This window comes from Taudactylus pleione, unplaced genomic scaffold (genome assembly GCF_031769625.1).
Source record: "Taudactylus pleione unplaced genomic scaffold, aTauple2 ptg000127l, whole genome shotgun sequence".
Classification (NCBI taxonomy): Eukaryota; Metazoa; Chordata; class Amphibia; order Anura; family Myobatrachidae; genus Taudactylus; species Taudactylus pleione.
Genome location: NW_028284529.1, coordinates 2,043,706 through 2,071,020, shown reverse-complemented (window position 1 = coordinate 2,071,020; position 27,315 = coordinate 2,043,706). Strand labels below are relative to the sequence as shown.

The following is a 27,315-nucleotide window of genomic DNA, read 5'->3' as shown; positions in this document are numbered from 1 at the left end:
GCATAAATTACAATTATAATTTAATACTAGACAGTATACAATAAAATATTCTTGTTTCTTAGCTCATGCTGTATTTTTTCCTTAAAGACTTTTATTTATATTATAAGACAATAAGTTATATGAAGCACATAAGGATGTACAGTAATACAGTAAGCAAGAATATGGGATTAGTGTTGTGGAATGGCATAAATCCAGACTCCTTCATAAACCACTTGCCATTATTGTGATAAATGGAATTATAATGGTGTATATTTATAGTACGTATGGTCCAGTAAATCAAAACATGTGAATATACATTAAAACTTTGCAAAAGTACCAGGTTAGTCGACTAAATTGTAATTTTTATTTAATATGTATATAAGTGATACAGACAAAAGATGTACTTGAATACAAAACAGAACAAAGTAAAAAACCAGATAAACAAGCAGCAATAGGGGGGAAATATACTGTACGACTTGCATGGCAGTAGATCAATATGCTTCCATCAGTAGTATAGCGAATTGCAAAAGTGATGGGACATGAACAAGTAAAGTTATATGGCAGAAACTCATCAACCAATAAATATATAAACTTAGATTTTATTTCTAGATATGACTCAAGTTTTACAAAACCTTAGTTAATGGTTCCAGGTTTCCTCTTGCTGAGAGCAAACACCATGTTCCTTGTAACAGCAATGGCAAGACAACATCTCTCATCCTACTGCATAATACCTCCCCAAAGCTATTACATTTGAAAGTCTCAGAGAAGAATGTAAATTAAATGACATTATCAGTACAATGCAGCAGAGTATAGGATATTTTTTTTGAAGATGCCTTCAGGATCTCCTATTATCCTTCTCAATAAAACAAAGATGCATGCTATTCGGAAAACAATAATTAACCAGTGGGAACTAAGGTAACACTACATTTCAGTCAAGCAGAACTCAATGAAAAAAAAAAGTGTTGTGCCAGTTAAGTGATAACCATTGGCCAATGCATAGGACTACCCTTGTTACAGTCAGATGAGCCTCAAAGTTTATAAATAAGTAAAGCTTCAATATAACGTCATGAAAGGCTCCTCCATGTGAAATTTCTGATGGAAAATGTTCAACAAATTGTCACCTAAGATTAATGATAAATCCAACTCCTAATAGTCAGATAACAATTTTTTTTGTGTCTTGTCCACTAGAGTAACTGAATGACCTCATCCCACTCATCCACAGGCCACATTCCATTCGGCTGTACATTGGCTGGGGAATGTTTCCAGTCCCAGACTTTAACAGGAACATCCCAACTCTTGCCGTAATTCGCTTCCACATAATCTAGAGTCTCACATGGTACATGAACCTTTAGCCCTAAAAATTCTGTCCAGCAAAGTGTAAATCTCGGGAACAGATATCTGAAATAATATAATAAAAAAGTAATTACTTTCTGTTCATTTATATTTAGGAGGACAGTATACCAAACAAGAAAACTGCCTATAATATTCCTCTTCTGTAAAGCATGCAAACTAGTGTAGATGTATTTATATTAATATAGGGCATGTAACAGTTATTGGGCTTTCTTCATGCTGTAGACTTGTACTTCATGGGAGAACTAAATGATGAGCTGGAGCCAATAGACTGTATATGACTTATTTTAAGATTAAGTTTCCTCTGTATCAATTAGTGCTGAATAGATTCTTCAAGATAAAAGGGCTAGATTTACTAATACCCCTTTCACACTGAGGAAAGGGAGCATGATGCTCTTTTGCAAACGCACTTTCGCTAGTATATTAAATAAACCATTAAAATTAATTACTGCATTATTTATTTATATTTTAACTAGAAAGTCCCACAATTTGATATACACCATAAAGCAAGATCTGGGTTTCTGCTAAAGAGAAATAAAGAAAAAGTCATACTTATACTTCTTGCCACTTTTGGCTTGTGTGCCCCCATTCCACATATGATCCTCTTCTTCATAGAAGAAAAATATGTCAAGTTTCACATCCTCTCTTCCAAGAAATGAAAGTTCCAAGCTATCTTCCACCTGAAAGCCAAAGCAAATAGTAACACAATAACCTTCTGAAATAGTCTACACTCCAAAGGGGGTCTTCACTTGGTGGGGGTCCTTCTGTTCCAGTCAGATCGCTGTCTCGATCTCTCTTGCAATGGAAAGAGATGTGAAGGATTGAAAGTGATCAGCAGAGTAGGAACCCTGCTAAATAGAGAGAGTGGAGGTGGTGCAAGGGAAGGGAGCCCCCCCCCCAAGACACTAGTATTGGGCAGGGAAGGTAAAGAATAGAAAGTACATATAAAGTGGAAAGCCCCTTTAAGAGAGACAAGCAAATGAAGTTACTTCTTGTTTTTGTTTGTCTTTTGTCAAGTGTACAGTTTTGCAATACAGATTCTGAATCATAGGTCTTATTGTAACCAGCAAAGACAAACTTCTGTCCATCCAACTTAAACAGGGTGTTTACGTGATTCTTCTGTGATAAACAAACCCCTTCATTTATTTACATTATCCTAGAATGTGAACACATAACAGAATGTTGTTGTTACACTATGCGTTTACGACCTAATGAAACAGGCTTTGTCTGTTAAGCTGGGTACACACTGACAGATATATTGGCCAATCAATTGATCGGCCAATATACCTGCTGCCTGTCGCCCAGTGTGTACCCGTGATATGTCTGCACTGCGTAGTTCACAGACATATCGCATTGGCTGTGCTGCACAGTCGATGGACAGATATGTCTGCAGACCGCCCGTACACATAGTGGGAGTCGCGGGGGGTGGGGCGGAACACTCCGCCCCCCCACCGGCAGAATCAAATGATGGCCGCTCAGTGTGTATGAACAACCATCATCTGCAGATATATCTGTATAGTGTGTACCCAGCATAAGCCATATTTAGAAAAGAAAATTTTTGTTTTAGGTTTTTCAGATAGGATAAAAAAAAGAAACAAAAAGATTTTCATTAGTTTAAAAAAGAAGTCATATGAGATCAAAAGATATTCTTGAATTTGGTGAAGGGACACTGAATGACCTTTAACTCTTATAGGCAACTTTAAAACATGATTTTTTTTATTAGGAAAACAAATAAACATCACAAATAAATCTTTTGCCATGTTTACAGATAATACTATTAAATTTGCCAGAGGAACAAATAGTGAAAACTTCTGCAATTCTTGAAATAAAACAGACTAAGTAAATGGGAATATTAGGCGAAAAAGAGCTTTAGAAACTGAAATCCTTGTTTTTTGCTATTTTATTAACAAGGGTTTGAGTGTCTATACTCTAAACCAATTATTTATATTAGTCCTAGTTATAATTCATAGGTAACAAGGTACTGCTAGCGGCTAACAAGTAATTAGTAATACAGAAAGTGTTATAAATTATACCGTCACAAATGAAGGTTTTAGAGATCATTTATTAAATGCATATTGTTTTATAAGAAACTGTAAAGCTGCCCATCCACTAGGCGATTATACCTACCGATGGAGCGATAACGACGGTCGTTATCGCTCCATCGCTTGGTAATCGCTCGCAAATCGGGCAGTGAAGGGTTAAATACGACCAGTAATGCGCACGCCCACTGGTCGTTTTTAACATCAATCATCGCCCGAATATGACGGTCAACCTGACGACCGCCGTCAGGTTGCCATGCTCGGGGACGATTGATCTGCATACACTGAACGTCTGAACATTCAGTGTATGCACTTCACCCCGCGGCAGACGACGGCGTCGTAATCGTGCCGCCGTCCCTCGCATCATTAAATGGATGGGCAGCTTAAGCTTAACCCTGCATTATACTGTAACCTGTATTGATATTCTTTTTTACCTTTGAAAATGTTATTGCTACAACAAATACTACTACAATATATGTACATTTGTTTATAGGTTTTCCTACTATTTATTTATAGGTCTGGCAAAAAAAACATTTCATATGCAATAGTTTCACATTTTATGTGGCAAGATTGTGTGACCACTGTTACTCAGTTCTATAGATATTAATGTTAATGACAGTTACATATTCCCTTTATACATGTTGCCAATCATTAAATCTAAAACATATAAAACTGTAGCACTGCTAAATCAAATACCTTTCCCATCAGAGATGCCAGTCTCAGCAGAAGCTGGCATTACAACTGTTAAATGACACTGCCATCTAGTGGGAAACTCTAAGATAACCCCTTTGTAACTTAGAATCAACCATTTTTAATGACAAACTTAAGGGCAAAATAATTTTTTTCCTGAATATAAATCAATTGGTTGCCACCAGTGTAACATTTATAGCTTCTATGACAAAGAAAAAAAAGCTAGTAGTGTGTTAACCATGCAATAGTCTAATTAAGTGTCAGGATGAAGCCTTTTTTGCATTTAAAACAATGTCTTCCAAAAGCGGGTAAATCCTTTTCAACCATGTGATTTCAAACTGATTAACACATTTAAGTCATTTAGCTAATTATGCACATGGCATAGCACAATTTAGTATATGAACAGTATGAGTCAGCTGGCAAATACATTAATGTATTGTGCATTAGAATACACATACAAAACTGTAACAGATAGCCAACTGTTTAATCTTGAGGTCAGATGTACTTTAAGTGGTTTCATATAATGTTCATACTTCTACAAAAATGGTCACTACATTGGCAAGAGTTAGCTTCTCAAAATACAGGGACTTTGATCATAGCCAAGACCATCACAAACAAATATGTATAATGGATGTGATCGGTAAAATTAGATTAATGCATACATAACAATGAGTGCTAGGTTATTTAAGATTTTCTCCTTATCCTCAATTATTAGGACAAAGGCATATTTGAAAAGAAAATGGTGGCTAATGTGTTAAATGGAAGGCATCTAAACTTCTGTAAAAAAACAACACAAAAAAAAAACACTATAGCAAAAATAAAATAATGAAAAACAACAAAAACCATTAAAATAAAAGACAGCTACACAATACAAAGAACATCTATACTAAATAGATAGGAAAATAGATTTTATAAAACAAAGATAGAGATCACAAAGATAGTATAAGGAAGACTTCTAGCAAAACAATACTCACCTTGCCAAACTTGTGCTTCAGTGGGAGCCCTGCCTTCTGAAATGCTGGGATCAGTTCAGGTTTGTAGTTCTGTATAAATATCCCTAAATCCACATCTTTACTGTATGGAATAATGTTACACTGTCTATACCATCCTGAAAAATAGCATAGTAGCAATAATGAGAGTTCCTCATAAAAACAAAAATCCTAACTAAAATTATATAATTTAATACTGCTAAATATTTTATAACACTTTCGATCCACTTTGATTCTGTCCAATCTTTGTGTCTGAGGCAGTTACAGAAGAGGGGGTGTAAGTGAAAAATACACACCTAAACATGTACCACTGCTGATCCAGAAACTCACACCCAAAGCATCCAAAGTAGAAGCTGCCAAGTGTAATAATGTTTTCGATCTCTTTCGGAATTCAATGCCTTCCAGGGATATGTCATCAGGATAGAGCTTGTGGGAAATATAAAGTATTTAATTAAAAGAAACATGGAATTGCTCCAATTTGTTTGAATTTAGCATGTGACATATGAAAAGCTACTTTTATTACTTACATATATACATGAAAAGTTCTCTAATGTGGAAAGCTTAAAAACTAGGGAGTAAAAAGGTGCAATCCCAAGTAAAAGAGGGGAAGAGGAAAATAGAGAAGAAGCTAGGTAGTGGATTGGGATCTTCCCAACTACCAAAAGGTGCAAATGTAATGGTATATTACTACCAGGGCTGAAACGGTAATTGGTAAAAAGAAAGTAGAAGTAGTGCAGGTTAGAACAGAAATATCAATATGGTATTTATTTATAAAACACAATAAATTGTCATAAAAACTGTATTAGTAAAAAAACCTTTATTTTAGTTATAAGTAGAACAGTCCATGTCGTTTAGCCCTTTTCTAATGAGTCTCTGTATGTATTGAAGGCTCCTAATTGGCCATGTGTGCAGCTGGTACTGGATATTACAGCAGTAGATAAAACAGTCTTTTGTTATTTCATGATGGTGGGCTACCAAAAAATACTTCTATCTCACAGGCACAATTTTAATAATAATTATAGCAAACTGCATAAAAAAAAAATAAGAATTGTGGCAAAGGCCTAAGCATCATCAATTTGAGCGAATAGCTTTCAGTCTTCCAAATTACAAATGTAAATTGTGGGAGACGGTAGCATGTTATTACTCTTTCCTTTCAACAAATCTGCGTAAGAAATGTAACGTTACACAGAATAGTGCATACTACATGAATTATTCATATATTAAAGTTTATTTGTTCACAAAATATCCTCACTATGAAAATACTAAGTTACTGCACCAAATCTTAACAAAGAGAACTAACCTGAAAAAATGACCGAGCTTCTTTGTATCTGCACTCAAGAAACCTCGAGTGTGACATCTCCAATAAAAATTGTGAAGGATCTTTTGGGATTTGTACTTTCAATCCATCAGCAGTAATATGGATCAGGTCAGCTCTAAAACAAATACAAAATCCAAAACTATGTATGAGTATCTCAAAATAAAAATGAAAGTATCTTCAGCGCTCTCATGGATTGTCTGGCCTCTGTACAAAGGTGAAGGAGGCAGGGTGAATAGAGTTGATGTGGTTACACTTTTTTGGGGGGTGTGGTTGCACCTATTTGGCAGGCCTGTGCCCTGATATTTTGCACCCACCTCAGCGCCTTGGAGTATAAGTATGAGCCCATACACCCAGTAGGCGGCCCCAACCTGTCTGCCCTGACTATAATCATTGGAATCAGCAGAACTGATCCCGGCCATTTGCCTAGGGGTGGGCAGCTCAGAAGTGACATTGGAGAGCACTCCAATTCAGCAACGCCACGTCTTCCACCATCCCCCAAAGAAGACGCGAGTGGTCTGTGTCAGGGGGCATGGGCATGTCACACACAAGGGTGTAATCCTGCACACACCAATGCTTCAGAGTATTTGTTGTCTACGATAGTCATGATAACTTTGTTGAACATATAAATTGTAATACTAGTCACTAGTGTGGAATCAGAAGACAGTATTTCAACCATTGAATTTTCATAAGGGTTTTTAAGACCCAGAGGTGGACTTTTCCTCGCAACTTCAGGAGCTGCAAGGAAAAGTCTGCGATAAAGGGCACCCTCTGAGGATTAACATGTGGGGAAACCCATTGGTTACACACTTTACAGGGAACCAATGGGTTAATCCGTGTTAACCCAGTGTTTACCGTGCTTGCAAAAAGGCTAATTAATTGAATAGCATTTCCCCGCACAGTGCAATCAATCATCTCTGGAGCATATCCCACGGCTTATTGAATTCTCCACTTAGTGTGCAATGGCTTATTAGGAAGAGAACTTTCAGAGCATCACCCGACATCACATTCTGTACACACATTACCTAACTAATAGGTAATACACATTCTGGTGTCTGCAGCATTTCCAGTGGAATTTTCACATCTAATTTCAGATGGAAACCGATGTAAGAATATCATGCAAATGAAAAACAAAACATGCTATAAAGAAAAGAAACATTATTTAGCTATTTTAATTGATAGAGTTTTGGTTCTATAGCTATAAAACATGGTTCACACCATTTATATTTGTTTAATTATTAGCAAACCAATGAAAAAATGAAGTGCGATTTATTTAACATAAAAATCTTGGTTATTAACATTTTTCCTTGGTTTGTTTCTTTAGACTGCTATTAATGATTTATAGTTCTACATAATTTTTTAACTGCCATTTTAAAGTGTTTCCCCTCCTCCCTTGAACCTTGCCATCATGTGCCATCATGTGACACGCTGAGAGCTGCGTATCTGTGTGTTTGTGTTCAGTGGCAGCTCAAGGCACGGTCTAGCGGAGTGTCATAGCTCCCTGTCTGAAGATTATTGCACTCACCACCGCACGGCTCAGGAAAACCCCTCTCTCTTCCCACAAGCTGGTGTTATTGGTATACGCACAGGGTGAGGGAGCGGGGAAGGGATGGCAGCACAGGACATTGCAAAATTAAATATACATTTTAGAGAATAAATGCAATATTGTCAAGTCCTAAATGTGTAAAAGACAAAAACAGTTAACGAGCTTATCCACAACCTAAGACATACAGAATACTGCGTTTGCAAAATGAACATTACCTATTGTAGGCTCCAGCATGTCGACCAAATTGAAGTCTCCGAAAAGCTACAAACTTTCTATCCATATTTCTCTTTAGCAGTAACGGACCGTGCCAGAGGTAGTTGCCACTTCTTTCATAAAACACTACTAAATGAATTGTGTGAGCCGCCATTTTGAATAAATAATGAAGAGGTATTTCCGTGCTTGAAAGGTCATCCATTCCTTCCAGTCGAGGATCTTTCCCCTCATATTTCTGCCACTGAAATCCCATTTTCTCTACAGCACGAAAGAAATTCCCCTTAGAGTTATGCAGGGAGATAAAAGCAGATAATTGGCAGAATTACTTTTTTTTCTTTTTTAAGTGATATGGTCACTTCAAACAACAAATACATATTCTACAAATACATATTCCCCCTGCCATCCCATATTCTTTATTCTGTAACCCTCCCTTGAGAAAATTTCAATAAATATTAATGTTGAGAAAATAAACTTTCTTCTTCTTCTTATTATTATTATTATTATTATTATTATTATTATTATTAATACTACTACAATGGTTCAGTTGACTATTTTGGTGTAGTTATAGGGGTCGATCCAATTAGCCGCGATGATCTCGCCGGTGCGAGCCATCGTGGCAATGGGCGCACTTTACGGCAGCCAAAATTCACAGAAATTTGTTCGAAGCCCCGTAGGGCTGCGAGCAAAATTCTGCGAATTTGGGCTCAGAGCGGACCACGAAGGGTGCGAGATGCCGGTCTGTTGCCGGCATTTTAATACCGTTACAACGGCAACTGGCACCCTTCGCGGCTAATTGGATTGACCCCACTGTGCCTGCACCTTTCTAGTGCAGAATTTTACTGTATTTTATTTTAACTCTGTCTTTTAAAAGGTAGTATCAAACTCAACAGATGCTAAGCATAGCTTAACAAATCCATTCCTCTACCTAGTAACCACCTTACAATTCTGCTCCAAGATCCCATCAGAACAAACTACAATCACCAGCAAGGACTGCAAACAAGATGAGTGCTAACTTGGTTAGGGTGAGCAAGTGGTTTAAAGCAGGTGACAGTCACAGATGCAATCTAAATACAACCTATATACATCCTATTCGACTTGAATTGTGATGGACTAGCAGTATTTTACTTCAAACTACCTATGAGATATGAGCTTGTGGTCTTATTAGGACTATAGAATGGCAGATGTGTAGTAAGCCTCCCTGCTATGTTTATAATTATAACTAGTATTTGTGACCAGTCCTTCGCTGAGTCGCTAGTCTCTGTCTCTCTCTCTATTGTCCCTCAACCAGCGCAAACTCTGTATGGTGTCCTGATCTGTCCATACTACTAGGAAGCATTAAATAATCTACCTCAAATATTTTAACCAGATCATGACTGGAGGGTGTGTAATGGTGTGTACACTTGTAGCGGATTAAAAGAACGATTTTAACGCTATAGTTACCGTTATCTTTTAAATAGACCCTACCAACTTACTATCGACCAGCGATGCGTGGCCACGTATGGACGGTAGCGATATCGTCCATCGGCCGTGCACGCTGGTCAACTTGCTCGATATAGAGCAAGTTACTGTAGGGACTCACGAACGATGATCGCGGGTCACTATAGTCGTCGGTAAATTGGTGGTGTGCTGGATGATCAATATTGATCATCCAGCATACCAGGGAGGGTGCATAACGATCTACCAGCGATATTGTGTCGCTGACAGATCTCTACGTGTGTACGCACCACAATAATGTTATAATTGGTTCATTCCATGCAAAATCAACCACAAAAGTTAAGTAATCGACAAACTCCAATTTTAATGAAATTTTAGCCATACACTTTACCAGTCCAGTTAGAAAGTCCTGCCAAATTTAAATGATCTTATGTCTGACTTACTAGCTGAAGTACCAGTGTTGCCCATGTTTAAATGTTCAACTTTTAAAGTTTTATTATGTGAAGTTGTAGTCGTTCAAATCCATCTAGTGGAAGGTGCAGAACAGATTCCCTGGGTCAAAGTTCTGTCCGGTGCACTCTGCCATGAGGTCCAACCAGGACCCCAACCACTACATTAGGCATTCCAGACCAACTGCCACCCCCTCTTTGGATTTCATCCAAATCCATCCGGAGAAAGGCCCAGGACAGGCTCCCTGGGTCAAAGTTCTGCCCAGCGTACACCAATGGGAGATCTAACCAGGATCCTAACACCCCCCCTAAAACCTGTCCAGAATCCAACTGGACCATCTCACGTTGGTTTCATCCCAAGCGGTGTAGGGGTGTCCAAATGCATAACCAGATAGACAGACAAACAAACAGACCAATTAATTTTATATATAAGATTGGGGTTGATTCAGAGTTGTACGCTGTTTGCATCGCTGCTGTGTCTAATGTGAATAAATGCTAATTCTGCAGAAGACGTCTGAAGGCAAAAGATGCCCACTGCTGGCATTGCAGATCGGATTGCTGCGTCTGAAGACACAGCACGAATCACCATCAGGCAGTCATCGGCCACCTGAGTCCTGCATTGGCATGCCTACAAGACAGGGGAGAAATGAGTCCCCATCGCCGCCCTCAAAATTGATATGCTGTGGCTTGGGGGGCACTGCGAGCAATCTCGCAGCACAAGATCTGCACATGCTCAGGATATATACTGCACAAGCACAAATCAGTAACCATCACAGATGTACGCAAACCATTGGGTTTGCATTCATCTATGAATCAGGCCTAAGCTAGACATAGAATGACAAACACCGCTGCTTTGGAGCAGAAACTGGGTTCATTTTTTTGCCTATAATATTTTAGAACTCTCCTCTCAAACATAAAAGCTGACATTTTTACTACTGGTGCTTCTTTACACAGGGAATCCATTAGAAGTTTAGCTTTGATGGACGACTAGGAAAATTTGGCATATCCTTAGGCACAAGGCCAGTTTGAATGCATTTCACTCCCTACACCTTCCCTTAATTCACAACCCTAATTTCCTGGACGGTATGGCTGCTCACCCCTTCACTTTGTGGAGAGTGGCCAGGATACATAATATTAGATCTTTAGCATCTACAGAAAACAAATGTCTTCTCACTTATACAGAAATTACATTGCAATTTGCCATGGTCACCCCATATCCTTTGGCTTTCCTACAAAACGCATTTTTATGTGTCACATGTTATTGGTCATCTCTCAGTTGGGGACTGGGATAATACCTTGGATTGCTTCCTGACGCAACCTGTGCCTAACTATAAAGCTATATCCGTGCACTATACATTTTTGAGAGATATTTTGGATCACACTAAGATCACTGGGGGCATGGCTGGATGGCTGATCCAGTTCCCTACTCTATGTCTCAACTAGACAAGGCTCTTTGGTTCTCCAGGAATACATTACCAGCTAGTATGTACACTGAACTTTTTCTCAATATATATCTTCTTTATCTCCGCTCCGCCCTTTCTGAATGGGGACCTTGGATAGCCATGCCTGTCCAAAATGTCAGCAAGAAGAGGCAGATACATATCACTGCCTCTGGGCTTGCCCTATTGCTCATTACGTTTGGCACCTTATTCATCGTTATGCAGAGGCCAAACTTATAAATTCTGTGCCTTTTACCCCGGAATGGGCAATGTAGGGAGTTTTCAATGCTAACTTACGAATTACATTGGCCAGTAGGAAACTTTTACTAACTCTCAGTGCTGCGGGCAGAAAAACAATTCTGCAGGGCTGGATAGATAGTACACCTCGCCAAATACCTCTATTCCTAAATAAACTTAACTTTCTATTTAGGATGGACTGGGTGGAAACACTTTTGCATAAAGAAAAACTATGCGGAATGTTTTTTTTATGATTTGGGAATCATAAACAGATACTCTTTCCCTCACAACTAGGAAACAATTCTATCACAGCCTCAAAAATAACACATGGTATCCAACTAGGTTAGTGGCACAGGTTCCGCCTATTTCTTTGATCTGATTGAAGGGGGGTTGGCACAGTTCCCACCTGGGCTTCCTATGATAGTGTATTGTAATTACAGCCACAGTCTATATTCATTATTGTTTAAGTTTGTATGAATTGTGTATATCACACAGGTATTTTTAATTTGCTATCGATAATACCTCATGTTTGTGCTTTAATATGGTAACCTGGAGTATTGTATTTGACACATTTATATTGTAATAGTGTGATGTTATACTATTTCTTATTGATCATTGTAATTGTTTTCAACAATTCTATAGTGCCTCAATAGAAAATTGTTGAAAAGAAAAAAAAAAAAAAGTTTAGCTTTGATAAGGGAATTAGTTAACTAGTTAATAGAACATACTTTGTGGTCCCATATCTTATCCAGAAGTCCAAATGTGGTGACATCTCTCCGTTTGCAGAAATACTGACATTCAGAAGGTCTAGTATCTGGTGAGCTTCTCAGCTGTTCCAAGTCTTTAGCCAGTAGTTCTAAAATCACGGAGTCCACTAGAAACACTGGCACATTGTGATTGGAAACCACACTTAAAAAATTCTTAACCACCCGCTGTATAGGAGAAATTAAAAAGTATTATTCTTTAACCATGATGCATGTTCTCACTATGTAACATTTATCACCATTTTTTTTATTTTAAATTTTCAATTACACCATCCCAACAGTGTTCTCAACTATGGTATTACAGGTTGAGCCTCTAATATCCAAAATGCTGGGGACCAGGGGTATTTTGGATATTGGAATATTCAGTATTTTGGAAAATTTGCATACCATAATAAGATATCTTGGGAATGGGACTCAAATCTAAATACATAATGCATTTATGTTTTATATACAACTTATACACACAGCCTGCAGGTAATTTTATACTATATTTTTAATAATTTTGTGCCTTAAACAAAGTTTGTGTATATTGAACCATCAAAAAGCAAAAGGTTTCACTATCTCAGTCATGCTAAAAATATTCAGAATTTCTGAATATTTGGATATTGGAGACTCAAGCTGTATAGTTATATGTTCTTCAATTAATGCATAAACTTTTTCCCCCTAAGGCTCCAACTCGATTTTATACTTCAACATTTGTGAAATCTCTTTTGAAATTTGTGAATATTGCTGGAGCTCACTAGCATACAAACTAGACGTTCTGGTGCCTGTGTCTATGGTAACAGTAATTGCTTCCTGAGTCTATGGTAACAGTAATTGCTTACAGAGTTTATGAGTTTATGGTAACAGTAATTGCTTACAGAGTTTATGAGTTTATGGTAACATTAATTGCTTCCCAAGTTTATGGTAACAGTAATTTCTTCCAGAGTTTATGGTAACATTCGTTTGCTTCCCGAGTCTATGCTAATAGTAATTGCTTCCCGAGTCTATGGTAGCAGTAATTGCTTCCCGAGTCTATGCTAGCAGTTATTGCTTCCCGAGTCTATGGTAGCAGTTATTGCTTCCCGAGTCTATGGTAGCAGTAATTGCTTCCCGAGTCTATGGTAGCAGTAATTGCTTCCCGAGTCTATGGTAGCAGTAATTGCTTCCCGAGTCTATGCTAACAGTAATTGCTTCCCGAGTCTATGCTAACAGTAATTGCTTCCCGAGTCTATGGTAGCAGTAATTGCTTCCAGAGTTTATGGTAACATTAATTGCTTCCCGAATCTATGGTAACATTAATTGCTTCCAGAGTCTCTGGTAACATTAATTGCTTCCCGAGTCTATGGTAACAGTAATTGCTTTCATGCATTATATATTGAATTTAGTTTGATCAGTTGTACTTTACAAGCAGGTGCTCTATAGAAATAAGGCTCATCCCTCTAAATTCCCTCACCCACGTGGCTGAATCTCATATCCAACCTTCCACCTCATCTGATTTTTCCCTCCAAAAGGGACATTTATATGAACATAGCAAGTGCATTTATTGCTTTACATACTTTCTATGGATATAGTTAATGTTATGCCTCATTTTGCTGTTCTTCACTATATTTGATATACTTATTTTAAACTTATGGTGGTGTCCAAAAAGGGAGTTAGCTGTATTGCTGTCAATCCTTTGGAGATATAAGCAGCGGAATTCAAAATTAAATTTTACATTACTTTTTTTTTTTGCCTACTTTGGCTTCAGCTGTGAAAAAAGTAGCAGGAATTAAAGGAGCACATCCACTAGCAGATATTAATGAGCGAATGCATGATTTGACATCGTAATTGTGCAATCTCTCATTAGTCGTGCACTAGAATGTCGGAAATGACCAGCGATGCACGCTCCTGCTGGCCATATCAAACATCAATCATTGGCTGAACATGCCGGTAAGTCTGCAGATAACGACAGATTGTCCATGTTCAGGGATGATGAAGGGTGCCTGCATTGAACTACTAATTGTTCAGTGTAGGCACTGCAGGGGATGGGTAACGACGGTACGATTACGATGTCGTAATTGTTCTGTCGTTACCTCATCTGCTAGTGGATGTGCGCCTTAAGTCTTGTGACTTCGATTTTTTAAATCAGCACCAAAAGTTGTACAGGCATGTCAATTTATACAGCATTTACTCCTCTAGATCAGCCAAAGCAGTAACTTAAACACTCCGAGGGCCATAGTCCTTACTACTATAGCATACTGTGAATTAAAACGTTCCCAAAGTTAGTTTGAATATATATGCCAACCTCTCTGTAAAACGTTATCAAAATGTGTGATGGTTAGATGGAGATGATATTCAAAATTGGACCACTTGCCATGGAATAACCCAGATGTATCTGCCCCACTAGTTAAACTTTCAACACAAAATCTCCACAGTTCCATTAAAATTACACAGTACCTTTGAAAGATACTGTAGCGTGCATACATGACAATACAGAAACATCACTGACACTTATCATTGCAATACAGAGATCAAACCAAAACATTGGCATTCGTCCCCCTTAAACTTTTACATTTACGGTACAAGCCACTTCATTAACTACATAATCTATGGTCCTTCTGCTGTACACTTACCCAATGTGTACTGTCTTGTGCAGACAAACTTCCTTTCAGCTTAGAAAAGGTAGGTCCATTCTAAATAAAGCAAAATATTAACTAGCATAAATGAGTGTACAAATAGACAAGGCAATGACATTTCATTTATTTCTCTCCAACACCATTTATACATTTTAATCACAGTACAAATGTGTTATATTTTAATTTCCTTTAATTTTATTTACTTTCAATGACCCACAAACCAATGATGTTGAGTGTACGAATATCACAGCCGCACTAAGCATTTGCTCTTTCCTCAAGGGGGGACACTGGCCATGGGGTTGTAGGTGGGAAGGTGTGGAGCTGGCACTAATTACTGAAATCTTAACTCCTCCCCTCTGCAACCCCTGACTTCAGTGTAAATTTAGTGCCTGTGGAGAGAGGCACTTTTTTTTTTTTTTTTCATGGCTGCATTGCAGCCTTGTTTAGTGTAGGATTGTTACTTTGTAAATTTTATGATAGGAGCAGTGCGCACAACGGGAGTGTAAGCAGCGGTGAGAGCCGCATCGACGGGGGGGGATGGCGCAGAGCGCCTTCCCCGTTCCATCACCTGAGCCCTGGGATAGCGCGCTGCTGTACCTGTTGAAGGCGCAGGCAGTCAGCGTGGCCTTGATGGCGGGCACCATATTGCCGTGGGCTCCGGTGGGTTGAGCGCCGACTACAGACAACCCGTGGTGATGCGCGGGTCAGTCCAAGTGTTTTCCCCACTGAGGGGAGTAGCGCTTGAGGGAGGAAGCCTTAGGGCTGGCTCACTATAGCGGGGGTAGGAGCCATGGCTGCTGGTTCCCCCTGTTCTCCAGCGGCAGAATGGAGACTCCAGGAAGCTGCGTGGGCTGTTACTGTCTTTATAGTGGGACAAGCCTGGCCATCATGGACGAAGGACAGAGAGGTTTCAAGCTCCTTTTCCTCTGTGGGGTGCAGCTAAGTATTTTGCAATTATTGCTAAATCTTGTTTGTGCCTGTTTGTGAGTTTTTGCAGTATTCATTGCCGCATTATATATATTTGTATATATATTGCTATTTCTGGGCTACCTGCCACAGCAGGGTAGCACAGGAGGGGAAGGGGGGGCTCAAATGACGGACAAGTCAAAGTCCGCTAAGGGCCAAACCCCCACTATGGCTATATTTTTGAATACGTGTGCCCAGTGTCAGGTTGAATTACCATGTGGACAGCTGGATGCGGGAGCATTGTGTGTGGACTGTCAGCTGAGGCCCACTTGTGCGCAGCCAGGAGGGAGTGCCACGCCGGTTACGGAAGAACCTGCATGGGCGCAGGTTATGAACCGCTCACTCTCTGACTTGGTGAGACTTATGGTACACCAGAGAGACGAACAGGCTCAATCAGCACCAGCCCCTGTTTTGCCATCACCATAGCGGGGGTTGGTCACCAGGGCCCTGATCCGCCTTGGGTCCATACCATGGAGTGCACAGCGGCGGGGTTTGAGAAGGTATCCTCCTATATGGAATGCTTCTTTGAGGATCCTAAGCTCCGCATTGTGCATAAGCGTCTTCCTCCATCTAGGGGCCCTTTAGAGGGGTCAGACCCAGAGGAGGAGGGGGAACTCCCAGTAGAGGAGGTTCTGTCCGAAGAGGAAGGTTCAGAGCCCGCGTTAAGTCAAGGCGTGGAGGACCTTATTATGGCAGCACGACAGTCTTTGGACTACCTGGACCTAGACGCCTCAGCAGCGGCGGAGGTGCCGTTCAAACAGAGGCGTAAGAGGGTAGTTTGTTTCCGGCTTCTCAGGATCACTCAGATCTTGTTGAGGAAGCATGGAAGACCCCAGATAAAAAGTACGCCACTCCTCGTAAGTTTGCATCCCTTTATCCTTTTCCACAGGAGCAGGTCGCCAAGTGGGAGCTGCCTCCGAGAGTGGATGCGGCAGTGGCTCGTTAGCCAAACACACGGCTCTTCCGGTCCAAGGTGCGGCTTCTTTTAAGGACCCGCTGGATAAAAACTTGGAAGGATGCCTTAAGAGTATTTTTATGGGCTCCGGGGTTGTTATTTGCCCATTGTTGGCATCTGCATGGGTCTCTCGGGCCATGGAGAAGTGGGCTGACAAATTAGTGGCAGGACTTTCCGGTGACTCGTCCAGATAGGAGTTGCTGGAACTGGCGGAACAGATCCCTGTGGCAGCAGACTATGGACCTCATTCAGAGCCGCTTGCAAAATGCGAGCGTTCGCTCTGAATGAGGGCAGCCGCATGTCATAAAAGATCCGGCCTCCTGGCCACTCGCTAGGCTGTGGGTTACCACCCACAGCTTTAGCGAGTGACCAGGTTGATGGTCGAAACCATCGCTACCATCGGGGCTTGCGACGAGACCTTTGAGGTAGGGTCTCGTCTGCCGCAAGCCCCAGAGAGCTTTCAACTCTAATAGAGCCGGAAGCTCTCCCACTGACATCACTGGTTAGGTCAGTGGGGCCGCCCACAAACGGCAAGCATTCACTTGGAAACGCCTCCGTTTGTGAAACCACCCCCCTGCCACGCCTACAAAACGGGGCGAGCTTTCGATCAACATCAACAGTCGCCCCTTCTGTAGTGAGCCCCGTGCGCACAGCCAAACATCGACCCGCTTGCGGTTAAAGGTCAAACAGCTTGGGGACGTTTTTTCCCCAGCAGGGGTTCTGCTCCACAGGGTAGATTCTCAGGTACATTCAGGCGCTCGGGTGCTAGGGCATCTGAGAAGCCGAGCACCTGACAGGATCTCAGCCGGTCCGGTCTCGCAGAGGGTGGGGGGCCGTCTCCTCCTTATTCGAGACCGGTGGGTAGCTTCAGGAGCGGATGCCTGGGTAAGGGGCGTTGTCTCCCGAGGTTAAGTGATCGACCTAAGGTTGCCACCGCCGCAACGTTTCTTCACCACGGCATTGCCCAGGGAGCCGGAGAAGAGACTGGCCTTGAACCAGGCCATCAGTTCCCTCTGTCCCAAGGGAGTTATAGCTCCAGTTCCACAGTCTCAAAGGAACGGGGTTTTACTCCAACTTGTTCCTGGTCCGAAAGCCCAATGGCACTTATCGGCCGATTTTAAATCTGCGAGCCTTGAATGCCAGCCTATGGGTGGATCGGTTCCGCATGGAACCGCTCCGATCGGTGATCCAGAGTATGTCGGCAAACAAATTTTTGGCATCTCTCGACATCAGAGACGCGTATCTCCATGTGTCAATTTGGGAGGGGGAATCATTCTCTGCTCAGGTTCACAGCTGGCCGAGCTCATTACCAGTTCCAGGCCCTGCCTTTTGGACTGGCAACAGCCTCGTGGGTCTTCACAAAGATCATGGCAGCGATGGAGAGTCTGCTGCATTCCAAGGGGATAACGATCGTGCCCTACTTGGACGATTTGCTATAGAAGGCGGATTTGGCTGCCCAACTTCAGGCCCACCTGGATCGCATGGTTCAGTTGTTACAGTATCATGGTTGGTTACTGAATCTCGAGAAGTGTCACCTCACGCCTTGCCAACGCCTGGTGTTTCTGGGGGTGGTCTTCGATACGGCACTACAAGGAGTTTTCTTGCCCGAGCCTAAAGCCCGGCCCCTTCAGGACTTAGTCAGGGAGGTGCTGTCTGTCCATCGCCCATCCATCTGGCTGGGCATGAAGTTACTCGGTACTATGGTCTCTACCTTCGAGACCATCCAGTACGGCCGTTTCCATTCACGGATCCTCCAGTGGGAGATTCTCCGGAATTGGACGGGCTGCTCGGACGACCTCCTCAGCGGCTGGTTCTGTCAGACAGCACTCGTCAGAGTCTTCGCTTGTGGCTAAATTACCGATCACCTTCTCCAGGGTCGGTCCCTGGTCACTCCCGACTGGAACAATGTCACCACAGACGCAAGTCTCAGCGGTTGGGGTGCGGTGACGGAGAACCTATGTCTTCAGGGGCCTTGGTCGTCATCGGAGATAGGTTTTCCGATAAATGTGCTGGAGCTCTGGGCCATTTATCGGGCCCTGTGCGGTGCAGGAAAAAGGCTAATTGAATAGCTTTTCAATGCGCCGCGGAAATTTAGGCCGGCAATTAGTCGCGGGGTAAATCCCGTGGCTAATTGAATCTGCCCCTTAATCTCATGTATCAAACTCCTATATTCCTAGAGTGTAAAGCTTGTGGAGCAGGGTCCTCTTACTTTTTGGGAAGCAATTTAATTCAGCGCAATGCTGAATAGCCCCGGGAAGGAGTTCCCAGAGCTATTCAATTCACTGCGCTGTTAAGTCCGACTAGAACCACTTAAGTTGGAGAATGCCGGTTAGCGCACCTAAAGCTAACCCAAATTCTACGACTAAAGTGCCAGCTTCGGGAGACTGTTAGCACCGTGAAAAGTTGAAAAACAGCATCGCACTTTAGTCGGATTTCTGCTTGCACACTCAGGAGGGTGCGAGAAGAAATCCTTTAGTCGGGCTAACAGTGCGGTGAATTGAATAGCTCTGTGCCCAACTTCCTAGGGCTATTCAGGTTCGCGCTGAATTGAATCACCCCACTGTTTGCTGTTAATGCCTTGTCTTCTGTTATTACTGTGATTGCTCCCAACTGTAAAGAGCTGCGGAATAGCCTTGCACTATATAAATAAAAAAATAATATGTACAGTTGGGATGGGATCCATTACTTAAGAATAACCACCAAACTCTGGGCATTCAATGGTTGGGCTAGCAGCTATCGACTGCATTTCCAGCCAGCATTGGAACTAATCTGTCTATGTGCATGTGCTTTTATCTCAGCACAATATCAATGTATGCCTCATTCCTTACACAAACTGAAATACATTACTGAGGTAAGAATCATTGCATTGTGTTTCTTTTCATCTTTGTCCACTATTTCTCTTGCTAAAAACTATGAGAATATAAGAACAAACAAACCGGTGAAAAGATACAAAAACGAAATATACTGTCTAATTTGTAAGTTTTGTAAGACTGAAAGTGTAGATATTGGATCTGGAGAAATTTTGTTCAATGGGGAGATTCAATTAAGTAAGAACAAGGAGGTTAGTAAACTCAAACAAATTATACAATCCTCAAAACTGGAAATCACAGTGAGCCTCTACAGTATGTCGACACATATACAGATTTAAATAGCCAGTTTATATGTTCTAGATAATATTTGTTGGTTAATGTACAGTGTGTGGCCCCATCCTCAATAAATGGACATGCTATAGGAGCCAATGCTGGAAGGTTGGCTGGTGGCTCACAGTTGACCTGGTAATGGAAGGGGAGTGTGTGCAGGCAATTTGCAGTGTGGTCAAGCACCCTCTACTTTTGCCGATCTGATGGTTTGGTATATTTGGTACCAATTAAGTAATATCTATTCTCATCAGTTATTGGACCCTGACCGTATGACTGGAAACCATTCACATTAATTCTCAAAATATTAACATACGCTCAACTTAAATAGAGCTGACAACTCCCGATTCCCTTTTATAGGTCACTTGTTACCTGTCACATGAGCAAACTAAGCTATGAAAACATACCAAAAATAGAAAAAAGCTATAAAACAAATACATAGAAAACTTTTGTTAATAGTACCTTTGCAGATATATAGTATCGATAGTAGAATAGTTGAAAAAGAAGAAACAAGGAACTTGCTGCTGTTAGTACAGCCAGTAGCACATTTCTGTTGATTCGCTGCATCATTTTCGACTTACTGTTACCCAATTACAGGTCATATCGCCCCTTGCCATCTTTCTCTGGTTACGCAATGAATGCTGCCAATCTGCAAACATATAGGAATCATATGATCTGTCAAATTAAGTACAATGGATTCTAATCATACTTAAAATAATCTGAAGTGCTCAGAAGTTAAAGCAAATGGTAAAAAAATTTTTTAACAGTTATGTCTCACAGGGGTTATATGAAAAAAAAAAAAAAAAAAAGTTTTGGAATGGCCAAGTCAAAGTCCTGACCTTAATCCAATCAAAATGTTGTGGAAGAACCTGAAGCGAGCAGTTCATGGGAGAAAACCCGCCAACATAGCAGAGTTGAAGGTGTTTTGTACGGAGGAATGGTGTGAAATTCCTCCAAGCAGATGTTCAGTACTAATCATCAATTACCAGAAATGTTTAGAAGCAGTTATTGCTGCACAAGGGGGTCATTCATACCAGATACTGAAAGCAAAGGTTCACATACTTTTGTCACTCACAGATATGTGATACTGGATCATTTTCCTCAATAAAAAAAAAAGGAAGTCTAATTTTTTTGTTTTGGTTCTCTTTATCTATGTTTAGGAGTTGTGTGAAAATCTGAGGTAGTTTTAGGCCAAATTTCAGCAGAAATATAGAAAATTCTGAAGGGTTCACAAACAGCAGGCTCCGTCGTGCGCATGCGCAAGACCCGGATAGCGATGGGCAAACCGTCGCTCCGGGTCTCGTACCAAAGGGGGCGTGCTGTCGATGTTGAGTGACAGCGCGCCCCCTTTGGTGGGCGGGCTGGGGGCGTGGCTGCCCAGACAGAGGCGTTCCCATGGGAACGCCTACCGTGATGTCAGTGGGAGTGCTTTCGGCTCTGTTAGAGCAGAAAGCACTCTTGGGCTTGCGGCAACGAGCCCCTACCACAAGGGTCTTGTCACAAGCCCGATGGTCGCGATGGTCTTGACCATCGCGACCATCTTCCTGGCCGCTCGCTATAGCTGTGGGTGGTCACCCACACCTATGCGAGCGGCCAGGAGGAAGCTCTAAAAAAAACAGAAGGCCAGCCCTTATTCAGAGCGAGCGCTCTGTCAGAGCAACCGGCTCTGAATCAGGCCCTGAGATCATATCAGACAAATAGTAATCAGTAGATGCTGTACTCCAAAACATATATGATTATGCATAGGGCTTCCGACAAGCTCTGCTAGTCCTCGGTACTGGATGGGGTGTGGCCAACCTGGGAAGGAGTGGCCAGACCCATGTTTGCAGATGCGCTAGGTGGCGCCTGTGCCTGGGGGGCACAACCACTTTTCCCCTCACATAATGCTTGGCCTTGGAGAAACAGGACTGACTGTTACTGCAGCAGCCTCTCTCCCTAGCCCAGCACACAGCAGTGTCCTCTCTCTCCCTGCCCAAAGTACCGCATCATGGGCGATTGTGGGAGCTGCAGGACCCAAGCCCCTCAAACTGACCTGGGCACAGTGCACCCACTGCCCCCTCACAACGCCCCCAATTACTTGCACTGAAGTGCCAAAAGTCATTGTATAACAACTTGTAAAGGTAATGGTAGGTGGCGTCACCGTACTGTGACATTTTGGAAATGTCTAGACCTGCATCAGTTGTAATCTGACATCTCGTGAGTCAGTTTGAACACCTGCTCATGGCAAGGTGACGTGAAGTGTCACAGTTTGAACGGGGCATGATAGTGGGTACCGGACTGATGGGACATTCCATTTCCGGAGCATCAGGCCCACTTAATCCTGACTGTAAAGCAGGGTACACACTTGACAGATATATCTACAGATTGAGTGATCTGCAGATGATGGTTGTTCATACACACTGAACAACAATCATATATCTGGCCGCGGGTCCCGCCCATACACACAGCACAATGGACAGATATATCTGCCATCGGCTGTGCAGCACAGCCGACACGATATGTCTGTGAATGACGTCGTTCACAGACAAATCGCCGGTACACACTGGGCGACGGGCACCCGATATAGTGTCCGATCAATTGATAAACAGGTGATCAAGCCCGACGTAGGTGAAACGCGGATCCTGTCACGGTTCCCAGCTGCAGGAGGGAACCACGAACGGCAGGTCCAGGTGTCAGCAACGCACCATTATCTACAGGCATCCCAGGTATTCTTTTTCAGTGTAGTGACCAGTCCCGGCGGCGCATTCGGCCCCTGCAATGCTTCTAGCAACAGGGACCGTCTAATACCGCACACGGGCTCAGCGTCTCCTGCACTTATTGTTGTTTCTATCAGCACTGTTCAAGGGACTCTCTCTCATCTCTGGTCCGCTCTTTTGATGACCCCAGACAGCAGAAGGGTCCGGGACGCAGGTACCATACTTTAACAATATCTTTTTCTATCCATCTATCCTGGGATATATAAATCAGTTCCTGTGCTATATTGAAGCATAATATTCTATACTCTGATTGGAAAAATGCCTATTATATTATGTTTATGTAACAAAACAAATTATTACATCATTTAGACCTGGGACAATATCATAATATATTTATGTATACTCATGTGTTTTGGTGAAGCCATATTATTTTTCATAACACCCTTTTGTACTAGTGCTGTACAAATCATGCAAGGAATCAATCAGCATATTGGAATTAGTACCAAGTTTATTTGAATCCATTGTTTCTTTGTGTGTTTTCTCTGAACATATGATTGCTGCACTAGAATGATTAAATGCAACATATTCTATAAATATATATGTCCATCAAATAATAGTATTAACTGTGATTAAGAGCATTGGCTACTTGATGTCTGAGGAGAGACACTTTACACATGTTGCAACAAATTTGATATTTTCAAACAATGTATCCTTTTTTTCTAAACTAAAGGCCCCCATACATCAGAGATTGATTGCAGCAATTGTGCTATTTGCAATCCATTGTGTATAAAAATCTTTCCCTTTTTCAATCGATTGCAAATTGCACGATTGCTGCAATCAATTGCTGATGTATGGGGGCCTTTAGGCATTACCCTCAAAACTAAATTGAGAATTTACGTTTCCTTTGACTCTTTACTCCATTTACACTGTGGCATCCTGATTATTCTACTATAGACAGAAAGCCAGATACATTAGACATATATTATATATACTCATATAACCCCTGCCCCCTTTTTTGAATGAGCGGGAGTCTACACCAGCGGAAAGGATGTACAAAATATAAGAGATAATTGCTGACAATCAAACTGGATATGGAAATACGCAAGGTTGGATATCCATCTAAATTTTAATTATTTTATAAGTATGTTTGATTATTTATTATTTGGGATCCATATCTAACCTGCCATTTTACTAATTGAAGTGATATATTCTTCTTACCAGTAAATTTCACCACTTGAGACTCATTTGAGGAATTCACTTGATTATTGCTCTATTTTCTTGAAATTTTCTGTTTATATGTGAATATTTTTTGTATATGTATTTGTTATTTTAGGGATGACTCCACCACATCTGTTATATAAGAGTCATTGGGGGAGATGTAAGAAGCCCAGAAGTGGTATAAGCGCACGTCTGGGCAGTAAATGACAGAGGCGCTATGCGCCCCTGTCATTATTGTGCCGAAAGCCTATCATTATAGTGCCGATAGCCTGGGCTATGTATGAACGGCCAGATCGCCTGACCGTTCGGCACGCTGTAGCTGTCGTTATCGACAGCTACAACCTGGCGCTGCCCTATCTCCACAGCAGGGACAGCGCTGTCCCTGCTGCCGGCTCCAGGCTGCACGCGGAGCTCTCACGATACTTGTGAGATCCCGCGCATGCTCAGTGGAGCCGGCCGGGACAGAGACACAGGGCATCAGCACTAGGCTGATGCGCTGTGGTCTCTAGCGGGTAGCGCCAGAGGGGGTAGTTAACGCTCCCCCTCTCCAGCCGATGAGATGTTCTTACATCTCATCAGTAGTGCTTCCTGCTTCTCCTCGGTAAAGAAGCGAAGCAGGAAGCGTTATAGCGGCACGTTAAGATCATATATCTACCCCATTATACCCCCTTTTTTTTTACGGAAAGAACCAATAAAAGTTATATTTTAATTTTATTCTATAGAATACATAATGATCATTCAAAAGTGTGCCCCACAAAGGAATCTCTTGCTTTAAATTAGCCTAGGATAATTACTATGTTTTAAGTACTTGTTATTTGATTCCTGGGAGCACCTCCGGCTACTTTTTATATTATTCACAAATTTGAGAATTTGATAACTATCTAAATTAATTTCCTTTCATTGCTGGTTTGTATATTTATTAGATTTTTTGATTCAGTGCAGGATAATATATCTCTCTAGGCAAAATCAGTTAGTTGTTAGTGGGGTCACACTTTAAACTAAACAATCTGTGATGCTTGCACATACTCAGCCGGACTCACAGGGGGTGATTCAATTGAGCGTGATAGCTGCGAAGTGCGTCTGCACATTGGGACCACTAACACTGCTGATTTTGCTGTGCTCCATAGATAATTGCCAATGTTTGACTACAGTAATATACAGTAATGTGTGTCCACACATCGCAACTCAACATCTCGTAGAAATGAACTGGACTCAAGGAACAATGCAATTTCCCCTAAATTCCTTAGAGAAGCACTATATGTATATATGATCATTTTTCCTGCACTCCATAGAAGTGCACAGTAAAAGGTATGAAAATTGCTTACTGTAATAAGCGGACATCTCGGCAGCACATCGCTGACAAATGCATGGACACCATAGAGCACGTCCTGTGAACAGAGCATGAAAGACAGGTAAGCGGTGGAAATAAACTATCCATAAAGCAGCAAGGAGACATTTAAAATTATTCTTATGATCATATGTGCAGGACAGCAGGGTCCTGGAATCACCTGAATATGGGATATATGGGTATCAGACACCTACACATGGTAATTTACACTGTATAAGACCGTATAAGTGACCCACCCTCCTATGATGCTCCTGCCTGGCCGCCTGGAGGCGCTACCTCGACCTGCCTGGATCCGTGTTTCTTTCTGTCGCACATAGTGCAGGCTACAGTCACTGCCGTAAAGCAGAGCAGCAGTGCAAAGCTCAGAGTGTCGTCATCTGCCGACTGTCACAGATTCAGGAGCTGTGCCGGGTTGCTAGGTAACACGCAGCCCGGCGTCGTCATCACCATCGTTCTCTGTATAACCTGCTGCAGCGGCCTCTAGTGGTATGCGCGTGCATATTTCACGCCTCTCCACCTCGTCCCAATCACAGGAGCCGGTCAGTGTATTGCAATAGCCAATTAAGAGGCTTCTCTCAACTGCGTGACAGGCTGCTGGGTTTGACAGAAAATGAGCGATTGGCGGTCACGGGAAGTAAGAGATTAAATTATGCAAAATACAGTTTTGTACTCACGGCCTTGCTAGTATGAGTGAGTGGTCACACAGTCCAAATCACAGCCAAATTGAATCAGGCCGGAAGGAGCCGAGGACAATCTAGTACAGAGGTTCCCAAACAGTTCAGGTTTTATGGAGCGTACACACGGTCAGATTTGTCAGACTTGTCAGATTTGTCAGATGAACGATTGAACGATTAAACGATTTGAACGATTTGAACGATTTTACCAAAGTTTTGAACGATTGAACGATTTTTGACTGCATTAAAATGAATGGAATCGTCCAAGTATGACTGCAAACACATCAGATATCAGAAATCGTTATCTGACCATCGGGAACGCGCATCGTTGATCGTCCATCGTTCAGGCATGTCAGATATGAACGATTTTCCTTCAGATATGAACGACTGAACGATTTTTAAATCGTTATCGTTCATATCTGAAGGAAAAATCTGATCGTGTGTATGCACCATTATGGAGCGTACACACGGTCAGATTTGTCAGACTTGTCAGATTTGTCAGATGAACGACTGAACGATTAAACGATTTGAACGATTTGGACGATTTGACCAAAGTTTTGAACGATTTGAACGATTTGAACGATTGAACGATTTTTGACTGCATTAAAATGAATGGAATCGTCCAAGTCTGACTGCAAACCCATCAGATGTCAGATATCGTTATCTGACAAACGGGAACGCGCATCGTTGATCGTCCATCGTTCAGGCATGTCAGATATGAACGATTTTCCTTCAGATATGAACGACTGAACGATTTTTAAATCGTTATCGTCCATATCTGAAGAAAAAATCTGATCGTGTGTATGCACCATTAGAGATATCCATGGCTGAGCACAGGTGGTTATATCAAATTGACTGAGGTACTAATTAAATCATCTGTGCTTAACCTTGGATATCTCTAAAACATGAACTGTTTGGGAACATTGAAGATGGCGTTTGGGAACCTCTGGTCTAGTAACATCTATGAGGAGAAATTTGGTAGAATGACATCCGGGCGAATATAATTTGTAAAAACAGAAAAACGGCCATATTCACCTAGAGCATATTTTAATACATCATATATAAAGTTATTATATAATTGTATATATTGTCACTAATATTATAGATTGTAAGCTTGCGAGCAGGGCCCTCTTACCCTTATAAATGTCTTTTATGTATGTATGTCTTTTACAACCCAGTATAATGTTAATTCAAATTGTAAAGCGCAATGGAACTTGTTGCGATATATAAGAAACTGTTAATAAATAAATAAATATTAAAATCTTTATTGTTATCATTAA

At 41.5% G+C, this 27,315-nt stretch overlaps 1 protein-coding gene across 1 annotated transcript; it reads right to left on the bottom strand.

Moving 5' to 3' along the window:
• Positions 1-817: 817 nt before the first annotated feature.
• FKTN (fukutin) lies at positions 818-25,780 on the bottom strand. Its single transcript, XM_088472639.1, has 11 exons — positions 25,598-25,780; positions 25,339-25,401; positions 20,562-20,748; positions 15,039-15,098; positions 12,409-12,612; positions 8,124-8,401; positions 6,348-6,480; positions 5,344-5,473; positions 5,033-5,166; positions 1,882-2,009; positions 818-1,377 (listed from the first exon to the last, which is right to left on the bottom strand). The coding sequence occupies exons 3-11, from the start codon at positions 20,667-20,669 to the stop codon at positions 1,164-1,166; spliced, it is 1,389 nt and encodes a 462-aa protein (XP_088328765.1). The 5' UTR covers positions 20,670-20,748; positions 25,339-25,401; positions 25,598-25,780; the 3' UTR covers positions 818-1,163.
• Positions 25,781-27,315: the final 1,535 nt, after the last annotated feature.